An 18,023-nucleotide genomic window follows, 5' to 3' on the forward strand; every position below is an offset into this window, starting at 1 on the left:
GCTTCCAGCTGGGTGACTGGAAAGGTGGTGGTGTCCCCAACAGAAAAGGGAAGTTTGGAGCACAGATAGATTTAATGGGAGAGAAAATGGATCCTGTTTTGGACATGGTAAATTTGAGATACCATGGAGAGAGATGTACAACAGGCAAACTGGTGATGTGGGATTGGATTTCAAGAGAAAGTCTAAGGCTAGATAAGTAGATCTAGATGTCATCTGGGGGCAGCTCGGTGGTGCAAAGAATAAATGCCAGGTCTGGAGCCAGAATGACCCGAGTTGAAATTCTCCCTTGAGTATTTACTGTTTGCCTCCGTTTCTTCTTTGTAAAATGAGCTGGAGAAATGGCAAATGGCAAATCTCTCCAGTGTGTTTGCCAAGAAAACCTCAAATGAGGTTATGAAGAGTCAGATACAATCGAAAAACAACTGAACAATGATAATAACAATAACCTTTCTGCAAAGGAAGGGTAATGGAACCCATGAAGAATGGTGAAATCACCAAGATATAAAGTGTAGAAAGAGAATCAAAAAGGGCTCTGCACAGGGGCCTTGCAGGGACAGCTTCAGTTGGGGGCAAGACATGAATGACCTGGCAAAAGAAATTAAAGAATCATTAGATAACAGAGGAAAAGAGAGAGGCAGAGACAAAGAGAAGGAGAGAGAAAAGAGACAGGAGAGAGATAGAAAGAAGAGAGACACAGGGAGACAGAGACAGAGAAAAGAGACGAGAGAGACAAAGACAGAAAGAAGATAGTATGAAGAAAGATAAGAGAAGGAAGATCTCAACAATCCAGTGCTGCAGATAATGTTTGGAAAGAGGGTGTTGTAGAAGAGATTCCTGCATAGAAGTGGGAGGATTCTGAGGCCCTATCCAATCCTGCTATTCTGTGATTCTGGTGAAGTCCTGGGAAAAGAGGAGAAAACAGTTTCTTGGTAGACCAGGCTCTCTGTTCCTCTGTTTTCCTTTCCTTTGTTGGGTTTCACCAGATGAGGTAAGTCATTTGGGTTATGAACTGAAAACCCTCTTCCTTGGAAAGTTCCTGCACAAGCCCTTGATCTTAGCAATGTGGGGAATTGAGATCATCTGAATCATGTTTCTCCTGAGTCACGTGGAGTCCTTTGGGATGATGGGTTATGGGGGTGTTTTCCAGGTCTTGAAATCATTTTACAACGAAACCTACTTTGAACGCTATGGCAAATTCATGGATGAGAGTTTCCTGTTACTACTCTGGTCTGTCACCGTGTCCATGTTTCCTCTGGGGGGTTTCTTGGGAGCCCTAATCGTTGGGCCCCTGGTGGACAGATGTGGCAGGTAAGTTGGGCCTGGGCTGTTTTGTTCCCATTCTTCTTCTAGGCTCAGTGCACAGAAGAGGACAAATGTTACATCCCAATAGGCACAGCCTTGCTCCTGGCTTCTACTTTGGTCTGAGGGGCTTTCATTTTGCAGGCTTCTCCTGCCTCCCCAATTCTATTCTAAGGACTCTCCCAGCTCCAACATTCTCTGGTCTAAGAGCCCTTCCAGCTCTAACATTCCATTCTTAGTGCAATAGAATGACCTGGCATCCTGGTATTTGCAGTTCAGAAAGACAATATGGTCTCTAAGTTTTCAAAACTTTTTCTATCAGGATTGTGAGTTCATAGATTTTGTGCTAGAAGAGACCTCAAAGACCATCTCGTCCAAGTTCTTCATTTTACAGATGAAAAATCTGAGACCCAAAGAGAGGCTGTGATTTATCCAAGGTCACACAGCTAATCAGGACAACGAAGATTTGAACCCCGGTCTTTCTGGCTTTCAGCCAAACATGCTTTCCACTTTACTGAGAGACTTCCCAATCAAAAACATTTCTCTCCCTCTCTCCCTCCCTCCCTCCCTCCCTTTCTGTCATTCTCTGCCTCTCTTCTCTCCCCCTCTTCTGACTGTCTCTGTCTCTTTGTGTTTGTGTCTATCTCTCAACACACTCTCTCTCTCTCTCTCTCTCTCTCTCTCTCTCTCTCTCTCTATTCCTCTCCAATAGGAAGGGAGCAGTTAGGTGGTACAGTGGATAGAGCACCAGCCCTGGAATCAGGACTTGAGTTCAAATTTGACCCCAGACACTTAATGTACAACCTTGGCCAAGTCACTTAACCCTATTGCCTTGCAAAAAAAACAAACCAAAAAAAAAAATCTACAGTAGGAAATAAGCACATGTGCTTTCTCCAATCAATATTCTTCCTGTTTCCAAACATAGCTTCCCCCCAAATGCTCTAAACAGATGATATATTGCATGTATACTTAGGCATGTATCACAAAGTCATTGTCCTTTTGATCACTTCTTTCTAGTGTAAGGCTTCTAACAATGGGATTTTCCATGCAGACTATTACTGTAACTTTCAAATTCAATGTTCTTGAAGACACCTTGACCAAGAACAGGTGTTCAATAAATATTTATTAATAGGTTTTAATTACCCAGGCAAGCAACCTGCTGATTACCCTTGTCACAGCTGTGGCCACTCCCTATGAAGTCCTGTTTTTTTGACGCTACTGCCCTTCCCAGATTTGGGCTCCAAGTTTCCCCACATGTCTTAGCTTCCTATCTTAACTACATAATAAACAATAACACTTTGTACTTTGCAAATGCATTCCTCTCCAGATATTCTATTTTTATGATAAGGGGAAGGGTACAGGTCAGGGTCCTCCAGGAAACAAACCCAGCCCAGGGTCACAGAAAGACACTGGGGAACTGAAGGGATATACTATCATCAACTCTACTATAGATTTCATAAGTCTAGGGGGCTCAAGCACACCTGATCTTTGAGTTCTGAAGAAAAAATCTGATGCAAAAAAATCCTGTAATTCAGATAGTAGGAAGGTTTTTAAAAACCAACTTTGCAGGAATATAAACCCTGGTTCATTGTTTGTTTGAAAATGATGGGTTATGGCCATTTATTAAAATGGGTCTCATTCACAGTCATTTTTTCTAGGACTTAAGTATTTTCAAGACTCCTTGTGAATAGACCTGCTAATAACAAATGGATTTTATCCATTCAATGAAGCAGGATTTACTCAGAAAACAATTTTTTTTACTACTTGAGTTAATTCATGATTCCTTTGAGAGGAGTCTGAGATAAAACAGAAGCCTTTTCTAATCATTAAAGCGGATCCTTCTCAGAAAAACAAATTTCTTAAGATCACGGATCTGGAGTTGAAGACCTGAGGGGGCAATTAGCTGGATCCAGTCATTTTGTAAATGAAGAAACTCAGGCTCAGGGAGAGAAAGTGATTTGCCCAAGGTCAGGCTTAAACCAGCTCATTTTTATATGGAATAAGTGAGACTAGTTACAAATCATCTATGTACAAAAGCCCCTCCCACTTAAGCAAATAAACATTTTTTTTCAGTTTTTTAAGATTTTTATTTAAAGTTTTAAGTTTCAAATTCTATCCCTCCTTTCCTATCCTTACCCGTCTCTGACACAGTAAATAAACAGATATAGTTTATACATATGCCATTATGTAAAACATTTTCTTATTGAAAGAAAGATAAAGAGAGAGAGAGAGAAGGAAAGAAGGAAGGAATGAAAGAAAGAGAGAGAGAGAAAGAAAGAGAGCAAGAAAGAAAGGGAAGGAAGGAAGGAAGGAAGAAAGGAAGGAAGGAAGGAAGGAAGGAAGGAAGGAAGGAAGGAAGGAAGGAAGGAAGGAAGAGGAAAGAAAGGGGAAAAGGAGAGAAAGAAAGAAAAGGAAGAGAAAATAGCACACTTCACTTCTGTATTCAAACAATATCATTTCTTTCTCTGGAAAGGATGGGTAGGATGCTTCATCAGTAGCCCACTGGGGTTGTCTTGAATCATTGCATTGCTGGGAATAGCCAAGTCATCCACATTTCTTCATCAAAAAATATTGTTGTTATTGTGTACAATGTTCTAAATAAATGGCCTAAGCACATTTACTGCATGTGAACTCTGAATACTAATTACTAGGTATGTTATCTATACATAAAGTGAGTCTAGTAGCTTCACCTGTATAAGTATGAATTTGAAGCATTTTTTGTGGCTGGAAGTAATAGAACTGCTTTTTCCTGCTTTAAAAAAGAAATCCATAATTCATTCATATTCACATTTCATTCATCCAGATGTAGTTTCACTTAAACACACACACACACACACAATTCAGTTAACCCATCCATTCCTACTCTCATGCCATAACTCTTTTCTCACTCTCTTCTTAACTCTCTTTAATCTTCATCATTCAAGTGAAGCTGACCTTTTCAGTTACCAAAGTTCGCTTAATACCCATATCCATAGTCCTTTCCTCAGTCCCCATTCTCGTTGACCTCACTGCAGCCTTTGACACTGTCCACCACCTTCTCCTTGAGACTACACTTTCCCACTTCTCCTGCCTAACTTTTCCTCAGTCTATTTGCTGCATCTTTATTCAGGTAATGCCTACTAACTATGAACATCTTCTGGGTTCACGTCTTCTCCATCATCAGCTCCCACAGATTCATTTTTCATCTCTCTGCTGATAGCTCCCAGATATGCTTATCCAGCCCTAACATATTTCCTAATCTCTGGTCTCTCAATTTCAACCACCAATTGGACATCTCAAACTGGATGTACCTTTAACATCTTCAATTCAACATCTCCATGTTTATGAAGTAGTAGAAGTAACTCTAATTTCTATAAGGCCTTCAGCAAATATGTGATAATTTAAATACCCTCCCCATTTTATAGTTGATAAATATAAATGGAGCTATTGACTTCTTTGGAACCTCAAGATTCCTTATGTACCCTATACTACAAAGTCTGGGCTATGTTGATTCTATATCAGTATGACTTTGCATGAATTATTTAGCCCCTTGGGCCTCAGTTTCCTCATCTATAAAAATAAGAGAATTAGACTAAATATCTGACCTCCTACACCCCAAAGGACAAATTCATTCCTTTCTTATACTAAAGTATCTTAATCATTGAGAACAAAGACCAGATCCCTGTACTAGGCAAGCTCTGCTTGTGGCAAAGGGGTCTAAGGAAAACTGATCTATCCAAAGATTCCCTCCCAAGAGCTGAAGAAGGTGGTATTTGATGAAAAAAGAACCAGTATTTTCATGGGACTATGCCGATCTACTCCAAGGAGATTTCTGTAAAAAAAAAAACTGTTACTCAGCAATAGACCCCATCAAATCTTCCTAGATTATGATAAAGACACACTACTGACCCAGACTAAAGTCCAACATTTGCTAAATGACTAATATATGCATGGGCTTCTGGTAGGGAATTGGGGATGCAAAGACTGAAGCTCTAGGAACCTACATTCCACCACATGAACAGAGATCAATCAATCCAACAAGTATTTATTAACACCTACTATAATCCAGGCAAAGATGAAAAACAAGACAAATGAAGTAGTCCTTGACCTCAAGAAACTTGCATTCTATCTGAGAAAATAGTTCAACCCTCTCGTTCTATTTTTTTTTTTTTTTTAGTTTTTGCAAGGCAATGGGGTTAAATGGCTTGCCCAAGGCCACACAGCTAGGTCATTATTAAGTGTCTGAGGCTAGATTTGAACTCAGGTCTTCTTGACTCCAGGGCCAGTGCTCTATCCACTGCACCACCTAGCCACCCCACCTCTCATTCTTCTTGAAGAATGATAAAAGTTCTGAGAATTTGAAATGAAGAAGCAATGGATTGCAAAGAGACTATGCAAGTATACAGGCTAGGGATGGAAAGTCAACTCCAGAGACTGGAGAGTAATGTTCACATCCACCCCTTTCCTTTCTTCCCATTCCATCATTCTGTTCTCACCAATGTTCCCCAAAACTTCTCTGGTGGGTAGGGGGAGGGAAGTAAGATTGGGAGGGAATTGTAAAACTCAAATAGTATCTTTAATTTAAAAAAAAACTCAATCAAATAAAAAAAACTTCTCTGGTGACAATCTAGACAAACTGCCTAGGTTCCTTTTCCAATATGCTTAGAATTCCTGAAATGGCACCCCCTCCCCACCCCAGGAAGTGTTGCCCTTGCTGACCTTCCCTTTCCCAAATGATTAATTTATTCTAGACTCTCCTTTCAGAAAGAGGGCCCTGCTAATCAATAACATCTTTGCCATCATCCCTGCCATCTTGATGGGATCCAGCAAAGCTGCCAAGTCATTTGAGATGATCATCTTTTCCCGAGTGATGGTGGGAATTTGTGCAGGTATGTGGATCAAAGTCCAGTTGTCATAACCAGAGGTCATAACCTAGGGCCATGGGAGAAAATGAGAGTAGAGTATTACAGAAACACCCCCAACTCCTTGCTCTCAGGTCCTTAGTAAGCTCTTACTCTGTTCTCATCTGTCAAAGCCTGCTCTCAGGAAAGATAAACTCATTCATACAAAACTGATCACAGTTTAAGGTTTTATCTTTCTCAAGCACCTAACTGGTGCAGTGGATAGTGACCTGGCCCCAAGTTAAGAAACCCTGAGTTCAAATCTGACCTCAGGACTTATGTGACCCTGAGTAAATGACTTAACCATATTTGATTCAGTTTCCTCATCTGTCAGATGAGTTGGAGAAGGAAATGGCAAACCACTCCAGTATCTTTTGCCAAGAAAACTCCAAGGGGTCATGAAGAAGACACAATTGAACAACAAAAAGTACATCTCTTGAGGGTATTTGCATTTTACTAGAGACAAGGATACCTAAAAACCAGAGAATGCATCTTATCCTGCAGATGGAAGCGGCAGGAAATATGGCCAATCTACTCTACCTTTCCTTTAGACCAGGTCTTATAAAGGAATTTAGAGGCTTTCCAAGGAATATCTGATGTTCAAGGTCAAGAGCCAATTGTTTAAAATTTTTTTCTTCATTTTTTCTTTTTTAAATTGTATTTTTTTAACTGAATTCAAAACACCTCCCAAAAATTTCCATATGAAAAACAGAGTAGAACAGAAAAAAAAAACATTATATGTGAAAATGAGATTTTCTATTATATATAGCTTGCTTTTTTGGATAATATAATAATAATTTATTTTACATAATACAAGAATTGTATAATATAACATGTATAATAAATCCAGCATGTTAGTTTCAAACTTCTGCTTGTCTGTGTTTCCTTCTAAACTTCTTTTAATTCTCTTCTCTATATTTTAAACAATGCTCCAAAGACTCATTCTTTTTCTTGGGTGGGGAGTTTGGCCATGTGCATAAAGAAAACACAATATTTGTAAAAAAAATTAGCATAATTAAGCAAAATAAATCCACATATATGTGGATTGGCTATATCCAAAGAGGTGTGCCTTATCCTATTTCATGAGTCTACTGCCTCTCTATGTGGAGAGGATAGCATTATTCATTATAATTCTGCTGGAACTGTAGTTGGTCATTAAAATGATTAGAGTTCTTAAACCTTCCAAAATTATTTGTCTTTACAATGTTGTCTTTACTACTGGATAAATTGTTCTTCTGCTTCTGCTCACTTCTTTCTGCATCAGTTTATGCAAATCTTCCCAGATTTCTTTGAAATCCTGACTTTTAGCATTTCTCATGTCCCAATAGAATTCCATAGCATTCATGTACCATAATATATTTGATCATTCTCCAATTGATAGGTACTTTGTTTGATAGAACAAAAATATTGTAATAAATATTTTTGTATATGTGGATCTTTTTCCTTTCTTTGATCTCTTTGAAGTTTAGATCTCTTTGAAATTTAGACCCATGAGCAACATCACTGGATCAAATGGTATGACAATTTAGCAATTTTGAGGGAAGAGTTCCATATTACTTTCCATATTGACTGGATTAATTCATAGTGTACCACCAAGGTACATTAGTTTTCCTCTCTTTCCTTTGCCCCTCCAACAATTGTTATTTTCCTTTGTGAGCTTTGCCAGTATGATAGATGTAAGATGGTACCTCAGAGTTGTTTGAAAGCATTTCTCCAGATACTAGTGATTTGGAGCTTTTTCTCTAATATGGCTCTCGATTGCTTAAATATCTTCCTTGGAGAACTAGCTGGTCAAATTCTTTTGACTATATCTATGATCATTCTTATACAGTTAAATCAATTCTTTCCATATCTTTGATATCAAAACTTTATCAAAGGAGCTTGCTACAAATATTTTTCCTTAGTTTACCTGCCCTAGTATTTAACTACATTGATTTTGTTGGTATAAAATTTCTAATTTCATGTAATCAAAATTATACATCTCTTGGGGCAGCTAGGTGGCGTAGTGGATAAAGCACAGGCCTGGAAGTCAGGAGTACCTGGGTTCAAATCCGGTCTCAGACACTTAATAATGACCTAGCTGTGTGGCCTTGGGCAGGCCACTTAACCCCATTTGCCTTGCAAAAAAAAAATTATACATCTCTTTATAGCTTCTATCTCTTGTCTGATCATAAAACATAAAAAAGTCATAATTTCCAAAAGTATTTCTTTTCTTGCTTCTCTCATTTGGTTATGATGCAACCCATGTCTAGGTTGTGTTTTCATCTTGATCTTAGTCTAGATCTAATTTCTGTCAAATTACTTTCTGGGATTTTTTTAGATTTTTTTCAAATAATTCTTACATCAGAAGTGAGGGTCTTTGTATTTCTCAGACACTATATTACTATGTCTTTTTATTTCTGTACATTGTCAAAAATGAAGTATTTTGATATATTTGATATATATTTCATATGTTATTGATATATTTTGATATATTTAATATAGCAAAATACTTCATTTTTGAATATATATATTTTTGGCAACATATAATATATATTATTGAGTTCAAACTTCATTTCAGATCATGTACTATTAGTATGATCCTGTACAAGTCACTTAACTACTCTGTGCCTCAGTTTCCTCATTTGTAAAATGAAGGTACTTATGACTCCTACCTCCCAGAGTTGTTATGAGGATCAAATGAGATAATATTGCAAAACTTAAATAATATGTAAAGTCAATTGGTAATAGCAGTAGTTTCTACTTAATCTGCCCCTTTGACCTCCCTATTTTTAATTAATAGCTAGTGATTTTAATTATTACTACTCTATAGTATAATTTGACATCAAATTCTGCTAGCTCCTTCCTCCTTTCCTTTTTTTTTGTCATCATTATTTCCCTTGAGAATCTTGACCTTTTGTTACTCCAGATGAATTTTGACATTATTTTTTATAGTCTTATAACGTAATCCTTTGGTAGTTTGAATAGTATGGAACTGAATAAGTAATTTTGTAGTGTTGTCATTTTTATTACATTAACGTGGAGGATCCACCTCTTTCAGAAGGCTATAGTTCCTGGAAATAGCTTCTTAGACAAGTTTACAAAGACCCCCTGAGAATTTTGACCCTCATATGTCCCTTGCAGAACTGATTTCTCTCTTTGTATGTCCCTCTTTCTCTCTAATTTCTCTTTCCTTCTCCCTCTCCATCTCTGTCTGTGTCTGTCACTGTCTGTCTCTGTCTCTGTCTCTCTCTCTTTCTCCTTTTACCTTTCCACTGTCCCACCAAACCCCTCTTTTCTCTGTTTGTCTTTTACTCATATAGGCATAGCCTACAGTGCCCTGCCCATGTATTTGGGAGAGTTGGCACCCCCAAACCTGCGAGGCACATTAGGAACAATGACAGAGGTTTTTGTCATCACGGGAATCTTTCTAGCCCAGATCTTCAGTCTACAGGCCATTTTGGGGAATCCTGAAGGTAAATCAAAGTGGGGGTCAAGGGGGAGGGTGGTAAACAGGAGATCATAGACTCTTCAAATGATCATCATTTTAGAGCCAGAAAGAGCCTTAGAAATCAGGCATCAACCCATCTGTGTAGTCTTCTCTTCACACATTCTATAGTTCATTCTAGCTATTGCTCCTGCAGACCATCCCCCCCTGGACCCCATTCCTTTGTGCAGGTAACCTCTCTCCTCACCTCCACTGGCTTCCTTCAAAGCTCAGCTCAAAGGTTGACAACTCCAATATGCAGTCATTTCTGATCTCCCCACTCTGTGTGTCTCCTTCTAGATAGTGCTTGGTACATAGGCATATGAACATGTATATACAGACTGTGTATACATGTATGTGTGTTGTGCAATGTACAAGTGTGCATATAATGAATCATTTAGATATGCTCTGAATGCATGTATCTGCATGGATGTGCACGTGTGGATATACACATGCAGGTATGTGCATTTTCTAGTACATTGCATGCATCTCTAGGCATATATGCATATGTATAGGTGATCTCTTGGGATGAGATATATGCAGCCAGAGAGCAAAAATAACTTCTTATAGAAGGGAACCTTTGAACTGAGCTTTGAAGGGAGTCTGGGATTCTGAGAGATGGAGGTGGTGAGGGAGAGCATGGGAAGCCACCTGGAAAAAAGAATGGAGTCCAGAGGTGGGATGCTCTCCATGAACAGAAACATAGATGGATACATACATACATCGATACATACATAGATACACAGATAGACAGACGGATCAATATACATAGATATGCAGATGGATAGATAGATAGATAGACAGACAGATGGACAGAAGGAAGGATAGATAGATAGATGATAGATAGATAGAGAGATAGAGAGATAGATAGACAGATGATAAATGGATGGATAGACAGATGGATGGACAGATGGATGGATAGATGGATAGATAGATAAATAAATGGATGGATGGATAGATGGATAGATAGATGGATGGATGGATGGATGGATGGATGGATGGAAGGAAGATAGATAGTTACACTGGCAGATGGATAAATAAATAGACAGATAGATGCTGATGGATGAATAGATGTATAGATAGATATAGGTATGAATATGTACATACATATATGTATACAAATATACTCACACATGCACACATACACACACACACACACACACAAATACATGAAGTGATTTGCCAACCTTAATGTTGTTTTTTCCTGCTCCCCTCAGGTTGGCCTCTGCTCCTGGCAATCACGGGGATTCCCGCACTCCTCCAGCTTCTCTCCCTGCCCTTTTTTCCAGAGAGTCCCAGGTACACACTGATTCAGAAAGGCGATGAAGACCAGGCCAGGAAAGGTAGCCAAAACTCATTCTTCTTTCCTAGTCCATCTTCTGAGTGGGCCCTGCCTATTCTGAAATTCCTTCCCACTTTTATTTTTTCTCTCAGTTCCTCTCTGTTCTCTCCACAAAGCCTGAAGTTGCTGGGCCCAGGAGTAGGACTGAGGACCTGATCAGAGTTGAGGGCATTCCCAACAAATAGGATGTGCTCAAGGATAATGGAAAACTATTATCTTTTTTTCTCCCTTCAAACCCAATGTTTTTTGCCTTTGGGTCTTCAGCACCCCACATATCTAGCTTCTTAAATGCTTATTGAATAAAACTCCTGCCCTAGAGAAGAGGGGAAAGAGTCTGGACATCAACCTCATCTCCATTCTAAGGCTGGGTCCTGTCTGAGTGCTCTGTCCTCACTGCAGATTTGAGAGACCTGAGAGGCTGGGAGAATGTGGAGGATGAGATCGAGGAGATGCACCTGGAAGACCAGTCAGAGAAAGCCGAAGGTCGCTTGTCTGTGATCAACCTCTTCACCTTCAAGCCTCTGAGGTGGCAGCTCATTTCCATCATCGTCCTAATGGCAGGCCAGCAGCTGTCCGGTGTCAATGCGGTGAGGTGTGCAGGATTTGGGGAAGGGAGGAAGGAGTGGATCAATGGGTAATGAGGCTTAGTCTCCCTATTGGTGTTGAAGGGGTGAGAAGAGATGATGGGCATCCTCCCTGCAGCAATCCTGCCACCATGATTTGGGTGACCTAGAACGAGAAGCCCAAATCAAGTGCTGGTGATTAAGCTTTCCTCCTTTCCTCCTTCCTCCCACTGGGCTACCCCTTCCCTAGGTTCCCCTAAGTCAAGAAATAAAACTTGTTAGCTATACTCTCAGATCTCCACTAATATTAGGCTTGTGTGCTTTTGTTCTAGATCAACTACTATGCAGACATGATCTATGCCACAGCTGGTGTGAATCCCATGCACACCCAGTATGTGACCTTGGGTGCAGGCATAGTCAACATTGTGATGACAGTTATCTCTGTAAGTCATTTTTCCTACCTAGAAACTGGTATCATTATAGTCAAGGAGGCAGTACAGTGGAATTGTGGGATCCGTAAGGCAGCAGTTACCACCATTACCCCTAAAGAGGGTACTAACCTCTATCATACTCTGAAGTTGCCTGAAGACAGTAGACAAACATACTATAACCAGAAACCTCTGACTTACTAGCCACATACATTTGGTCATTCATTGTATTGTATCTGGGGAACTCATTTTGCTGACAGGAGATAGGGCCACTTGTCATTTCTACATTGCAGAAGAGCAGAGCTTGGTGGAAGATGGGGAGAGGCTGCTCTTTTTTTTTTTTAGGTTTGTTTTGTTTTTGTTTGGGGTTTGTTTTTTGGTTTTTGGTTGTTTTTTTTTTTTTTTTTTTTTTTGCTAGACAATGAAGTTAAGTGGCTTGCCCAAGGCCACACAGCTAGGTAATTATTAAGTGTCTGAGGTCACATTTGAACTCAGGTCCTCCTGACTCCAGGATCAATGCTCTATCCACTGCGCCACCTAGCTGCCCCTAGAGGTTGCTCTTAAATGATATTCTCTGGGTTTCTGTTCCCCTGGATTTTTCATGACCCAGAGAAAATTTTGAAGTCTTAGGGTACACCAGAGAAATGGAGATAATAACTCCATGCCTTCCAAGGTCTTCTGTACCCTTGCAGAAAAGTCTAGAGTAGAGGTCACAGCCTTATTACTAAAAGGGTCATTTATATTTAGGAAGTTTCTGCGAAAGTCTTCCAAAATATAAGAAAACCCAAAGAGAAACTTGAGATAAAAGTTAGACAAGTCACAATGACAGCTGTTGACTTGGGAGGAGAGTGATCTTTCCTTATATCAGTCAAATATCAACATACATTTATTAATTAAATATTTATTTTTCCAAATGACATGTAAAAACAATTTTTAACTTTTTTTAAATTTTGATTTCCAAATTCTCTCTCTTCTTCTCCTCCCCCTTCATTGAGGAGGCAATAAATTTGATATAAATTATCCATGCAAAACATAATCAAAAGCATTTTATTAAGTGATTATTCCATGCCAGGTCTGGGGGATTTGAACACAAAAATGAAACAAAATATGTTTCAAATTGCCAAGTGGCAGTAGGTAAAAAGAAAGGTGGAGAGCCACCCTGAAATGCATCTCCATTGATCACAAAGTTTGGATGTGAGATGGACTATGAAAGCTAGGTGATGGAGGAAAAAGGAGCAAAAACCAAGCTGGACAACAGGAACCTAGGACAAGGGTTGGTACAGTAATCAATGAGGACAATGAGAAGACAACCATCTGAGTCAGAACTGAGGATGATTTTGGATTGAATAGGCAAGGTGAGCTTTAACTGATGGAGAACTGTACCAGATAATAGGGAGTTATTGTAAATTCTTGAGCAGAGGAGTGACACGATAAAAAAAGGAGTGTGTTTTAGGAATATGAATTAGGCAATAATAGACAGGAAGGCCTGGAGTTGGGAAAGGATGAAGGAATCGGAGTCCCATGCTAACCTATTCTAATTTCAAGCCCTTGACTCTCCTTAGAATAGAATATCCTGGATCCTCAAAAGGAATTCATTTGACTTGTCTTCTTAGGCCTTCACTGTGGAGCTCTTGGGGAGACGCCTTCTTCTGCTGCTTGGCTATGGCATATGTGGCTCAGCTTGCACAGTGCTGACTCTTGCTCTCATCTTCCAAGTAAGAAATAGAATGGCTCCACTACATAGGGTTTTCAGGATCTGGTAGAATCTAAGAAAAGCTGCTCAGGGAGAGAGAAAACGGAGAGTCATTGGGGAGGGAAAAGGGAAAGGAGAAAGCTAGAAAAATGGGGAACTCAAAAACTTACAAAAATATGAAAGTTAAAAACTATCTTTACATGTGGTTGAAATAATAAAAGAAAATAATGTTTAAAAAATAGAAAAGAGGATGAGACCAGAGCCCAGGTAGAGGAAAGGAGAGAGAAATGAGTCCTTCCCCACCATGATCCATGCAAATGCATCTCAGGGTACATTGGCCACGTCACCATAAAACAACATGAGAAACAATTCCCAAATGCCTGGAAAACCTTGCCCACCTACTCTCTCCTGTTAAGTAACACTCAGGAATTAAAATATTCAGGCATATTCCCTATTCACCCAGCATAAAACTGTAGTGGTTCTGGGAGAGTAAGAACAATAATAATCATTTTTAAATGATTTTTGAATTATTAAAAATAGTAATAAAATTATAATACAGTAACAGTAATAAGATAATAATAGAATAAGAATAAGTAATAGCAATAATACCCATTCATTTTTAAAGCTTAGCAAAGTTTTACATCTCATTTCCCATAGTATTATTATTTCACAGGTGAGGCAACATTCAGAAATGTAAAGAAATTTGCCCAGAATCACACAGCTAAGAAGACAACATTCATAAATATACTATCTCGTGCTCTCTTTTGTGGAAAAGTTGTAGAAATGTGAGCTAGGTGAGAGTACTCTCATTGGACTTCAAGACTGATTGAATGGCTAGGCTCAGTGAACACCTATACATACTTCCATGTCAATCTGGAAGGTTTCCAGGGGGAGGTGCCAAGGATCTGTACTCAGCCCTGAGCTGCTTAACATTTTATTAAGGGCAGGGATGATATCTTAGGCAAATTTGCAGATGATGCAAAACTGGGTTAGATTACCCAGAGGGTGACAAAGTAAGACTCAAAAAAGTTCTTAGTCTTGAAACTTGCATTGGATCTAATAAAGTGAAATTTAAACTGAAAAATATAAATTCCTATTCTTTTAGCTTTGCAAGTACAAGATGGAGGAAGAGGTGTGTGTGTGTGTGTGTGTGTGTGTGTGTGTGTGTGTGTGTGTGTGTGTGCGCGCGCGCGCGTCTCTGTTTGTGTTTCTGTGTGGAGAGAGAGAGAGAGAGAGGAGAGACAGACAGACAGACAGACAGAGACAGAGAGATCAGACATCAATTTATCCGAAAAGATCTGGGGATTCTGATGGGAATTCAAACTCAATGAGTCAACAAAGTGTTTTGGCAGCTAATGTAATCTTGGATTGCATGAACGGATTGATTGTTTCCAAGAGGAGGAGAGTGTTGGGAAATTTTCAGTCCACTAAAACCCTCAGCTCCTTTGCCTATGCATAAGCTAGGCTGAGCTTGCAGATTCACGTTGAAGCAGCCTGGTTACTTTTTTTCCCAGGCCGATAACTAGAACTATCTCTTCCTCTTCTCTTCAGAACAAAGTTCCGCAGCTGTCTTACCTCAGCATCATCTGTGTCTTTTCCTACATTGCAGGTCATTCCACAGGACCCAGTAAGTGTCTGGATAGTTTTCCCTGCTCCATCTGTCTGCCTCCTGACTCTGGAGAGGCCAGTCACCCATCCATTGCCATTTTGAAGATAAAAAGGATTCCTATAAGGGGCGGCTAGGTGGCACAGTGGATAAAGCACCGGCCCTGGAGTCAGGAGTACCTGGGTTCAAATCTGGTCTCAAACATTTAATGATGACCTTACTGCATGGCCTTGGGCAAGCCACTTAACCCCATTGCCTTGCAAAAACCTAAAAAGAAAAAAAGAAAAAAAAGGATTCCTGTGAATTACAGAGAGAACAGTTATGATGGCGTCTAGAGGAGCTGGTCTGGAAGGCAGGAAGATCTGGGTTCAAATCTTGCTTCTGGCATTCTGACTGTGTGACCCTATGCCAGTCACTTAATCACTCACTGACTGCAGAAATCGCTAAGACTATAACTATATCTACAGGAGGAGTTTCCAAATCTGAAATCAATCCTAAGCAAGGAGGAAAGAATTCTTTCCATATTAGAATTTTGTTTCTTTGACCAAAACAAAGGGGAATAAGTCTCCATGGTCCTAGCAACAAAAAAGGAGACCTTCCTTCTCATATGGCCAACAAAGAGGGATCAAAGTTTAGATGGTGCCTGAAGTGACACCTCACCCTCTTCGTTTTTGGTTTTTTTTTTAGATTTTTCAAGGCAATGGGCTTAAGTGGCTTGCCCAAGGCCACACAGCTAGGTAATTATCAAGTGTCTGAGACCGGATTTGAACCCAGGTACTCCTGACTCCAAGGCCGGTGCTCTGTCCACTGTACCACCTAGCTGCCCCACCTCACCCTCTTCTACCCCTAAGACAAAAAGACATTTGTCCAAGTCTATATTTCATAATCAGGCAGATTTGGAGGCAGAAGAGATCTCAGGGGTCATATAGTCCCACTCCTTCATTTTCTAAATGAGAAAACTAAGTCTTGTAGAAGTTAAGTGACTGACCCAAGGTCATACAGCCTGTGTCAAAGCTCAGGCTGAACTCAGCTTCTCTGACTCCAAGTTCATGCTCTCAATATATCTTCTAAGGTAAAATGCATTTAACTTTTAGAAGGGGAGGGGGAAAGACCTTAATTCAAAACTTCTACCCAATGGCCTGGCTGGCACCACTGGCAGCTCTATCCTTTAAGATCTTATTCAAGCTAAGTGGTACCATTAGTGCATAGAGCACTGGCTGGGGCTGGAATCAAGAAGAGCCAAATTCAAATCCAACTTCAGACACTTTTTAGCTGTGTGACCCTGGATAAGTCACTTAACCCTGTTTGTCTTAGAACCTCCTCTGTAAAATGAGTGAACAAGGAAATGGCAGTATTTTTGACGAGAAAAATCCAAATTTCCATGAGGAATGTGTCACAACTGAAATAACTAAACAACAACAGCAACTCTTCAATTTCTCTAGTATTTAGTAAATATTTCTTTTATACAAGGCACAGTATTAGCTACTGGGAAGTTATTAAGACAAAATTAAGACCTGGAGAATCAGTTAATTTCCAAGTGTTTAGAAGGCTGTCAGAGGGAAGACTACTTCTGCTTGGCTACTGGGGACAAAACAATGATTGGAAATCAAAGGTGGGGCAGCTAGGTGGTACAGTGGATAAAGCACTGGCCCTGGAGTCAGGAGGGCCTGAGTTCAAATTCCACCTCAGACATTTAAGAATTACCTAGCTGTGTGGCCTTGGGCAAGTCACTTTAACCCCACTGCCTTGCAAAAACCTTAAAAATATATTTGGGTTCAAGACCCATCTACACCAAGAGATGATGATTTGCAAGTAATTTAAACTCCCTGAGCTTCAGTTTCCTCATCTGTATAACGAGAGCAGTGGAATAGATGAAGGCATAAGGTCATAGAATGAGAATTTAACTGATCTGGAGTCTTAGATAATCTGACTCCTAAACTTCCTAAGAATTAGAGTTAAAAAAAAAAAAACTAGGATGAGGGTAGCTAAGTGGTGCAGTGAATAGAGCACTCATCTTCATGAGTTCAAATCTGTCCTCAGAGAATTATTAGGAAAATCACTTCATCTTATTTGTCATAGTTTCCTCATTTGTGAAAATTGTCCGGAGAAGGAAATAGCAAACGCTCCAGTAACTTTACGAAGAAAACCCCAAATGGACTCACAAAGAGTTAGATACAACTAAAAAATGAATTAACAACAAAAGAATGGGATGAGCACCTCAAGAAGTAATGGGTTTCCCATCATTAGAGGTCTTCAGACAATGACCACCAATTCCTTTCAAGGAATAAATCAGACTAGATTGCTGTTAAGGATGCTTTCAGCTCTCAAAGTCTGTGATTCTGAAAATGGCAGCTCTATCATATAACACTGTATGACCCTGGGCAAGTCGTTTCACTTCTTTGTGATTCATTTTCCTCCTCTGTAGAGAGGTTTGGCCTAAATTGCAAGTTAAAATTATCTATGTTGTATTGTTTCCTTCTTTATTTGATTAAACAATTCCCAATTATATTTAATCTGGTTTGGACAGGACCATGACTTTGACAGGGCTCTAGATAATCTTTGAATTGCCCTCCAGTTCTACAGCTATAATCCTTGGTCCTTCCATATGACCTGAAAAAAGTCTAGAAGGGACCATAGGTGTTGTTTATCCGACAGTCTGCTGTGGCACCTCTATTTACCACAAGATGGCAGCAAATACTCTAAAGACAGACTAATGGTTTCCATAATACCATTTCTCCAGGTGGAA

At 39.6% G+C, this 18,023-nt stretch overlaps 1 protein-coding gene across 1 annotated transcript in view; it reads left to right on the top strand.

Annotated features, from left to right (window-relative positions):
• The window catches only part of LOC141508393 (solute carrier family 2, facilitated glucose transporter member 7-like), a 30,863-nt gene that overhangs the window by 10,094 nt on the left and 2,746 nt on the right, over positions 1-18,023 (top strand). Inside the window, exons 3-10 of the mRNA XM_074216976.1 lie at positions 1,148-1,308; positions 6,043-6,167; positions 9,482-9,634; positions 10,863-10,988; positions 11,387-11,574; positions 11,883-11,993; positions 13,592-13,693; positions 15,223-15,298. Of these exons, the coding sequence (XP_074073077.1) occupies positions 1,148-1,308; positions 6,043-6,167; positions 9,482-9,634; positions 10,863-10,988; positions 11,387-11,574; positions 11,883-11,993; positions 13,592-13,693; positions 15,223-15,298 (1,042 nt within the window). The remainder of the gene's footprint in view (positions 1-1,147; positions 1,309-6,042; positions 6,168-9,481; positions 9,635-10,862; positions 10,989-11,386; positions 11,575-11,882; positions 11,994-13,591; positions 13,694-15,222; positions 15,299-18,023) is intronic.

The sequence above is a fragment of the Macrotis lagotis genome, chromosome 1 (genome assembly GCF_037893015.1).
Source record: "Macrotis lagotis isolate mMagLag1 chromosome 1, bilby.v1.9.chrom.fasta, whole genome shotgun sequence".
In the NCBI taxonomy this organism is placed as follows: Eukaryota; Metazoa; Chordata; class Mammalia; order Peramelemorphia; family Peramelidae; genus Macrotis; species Macrotis lagotis.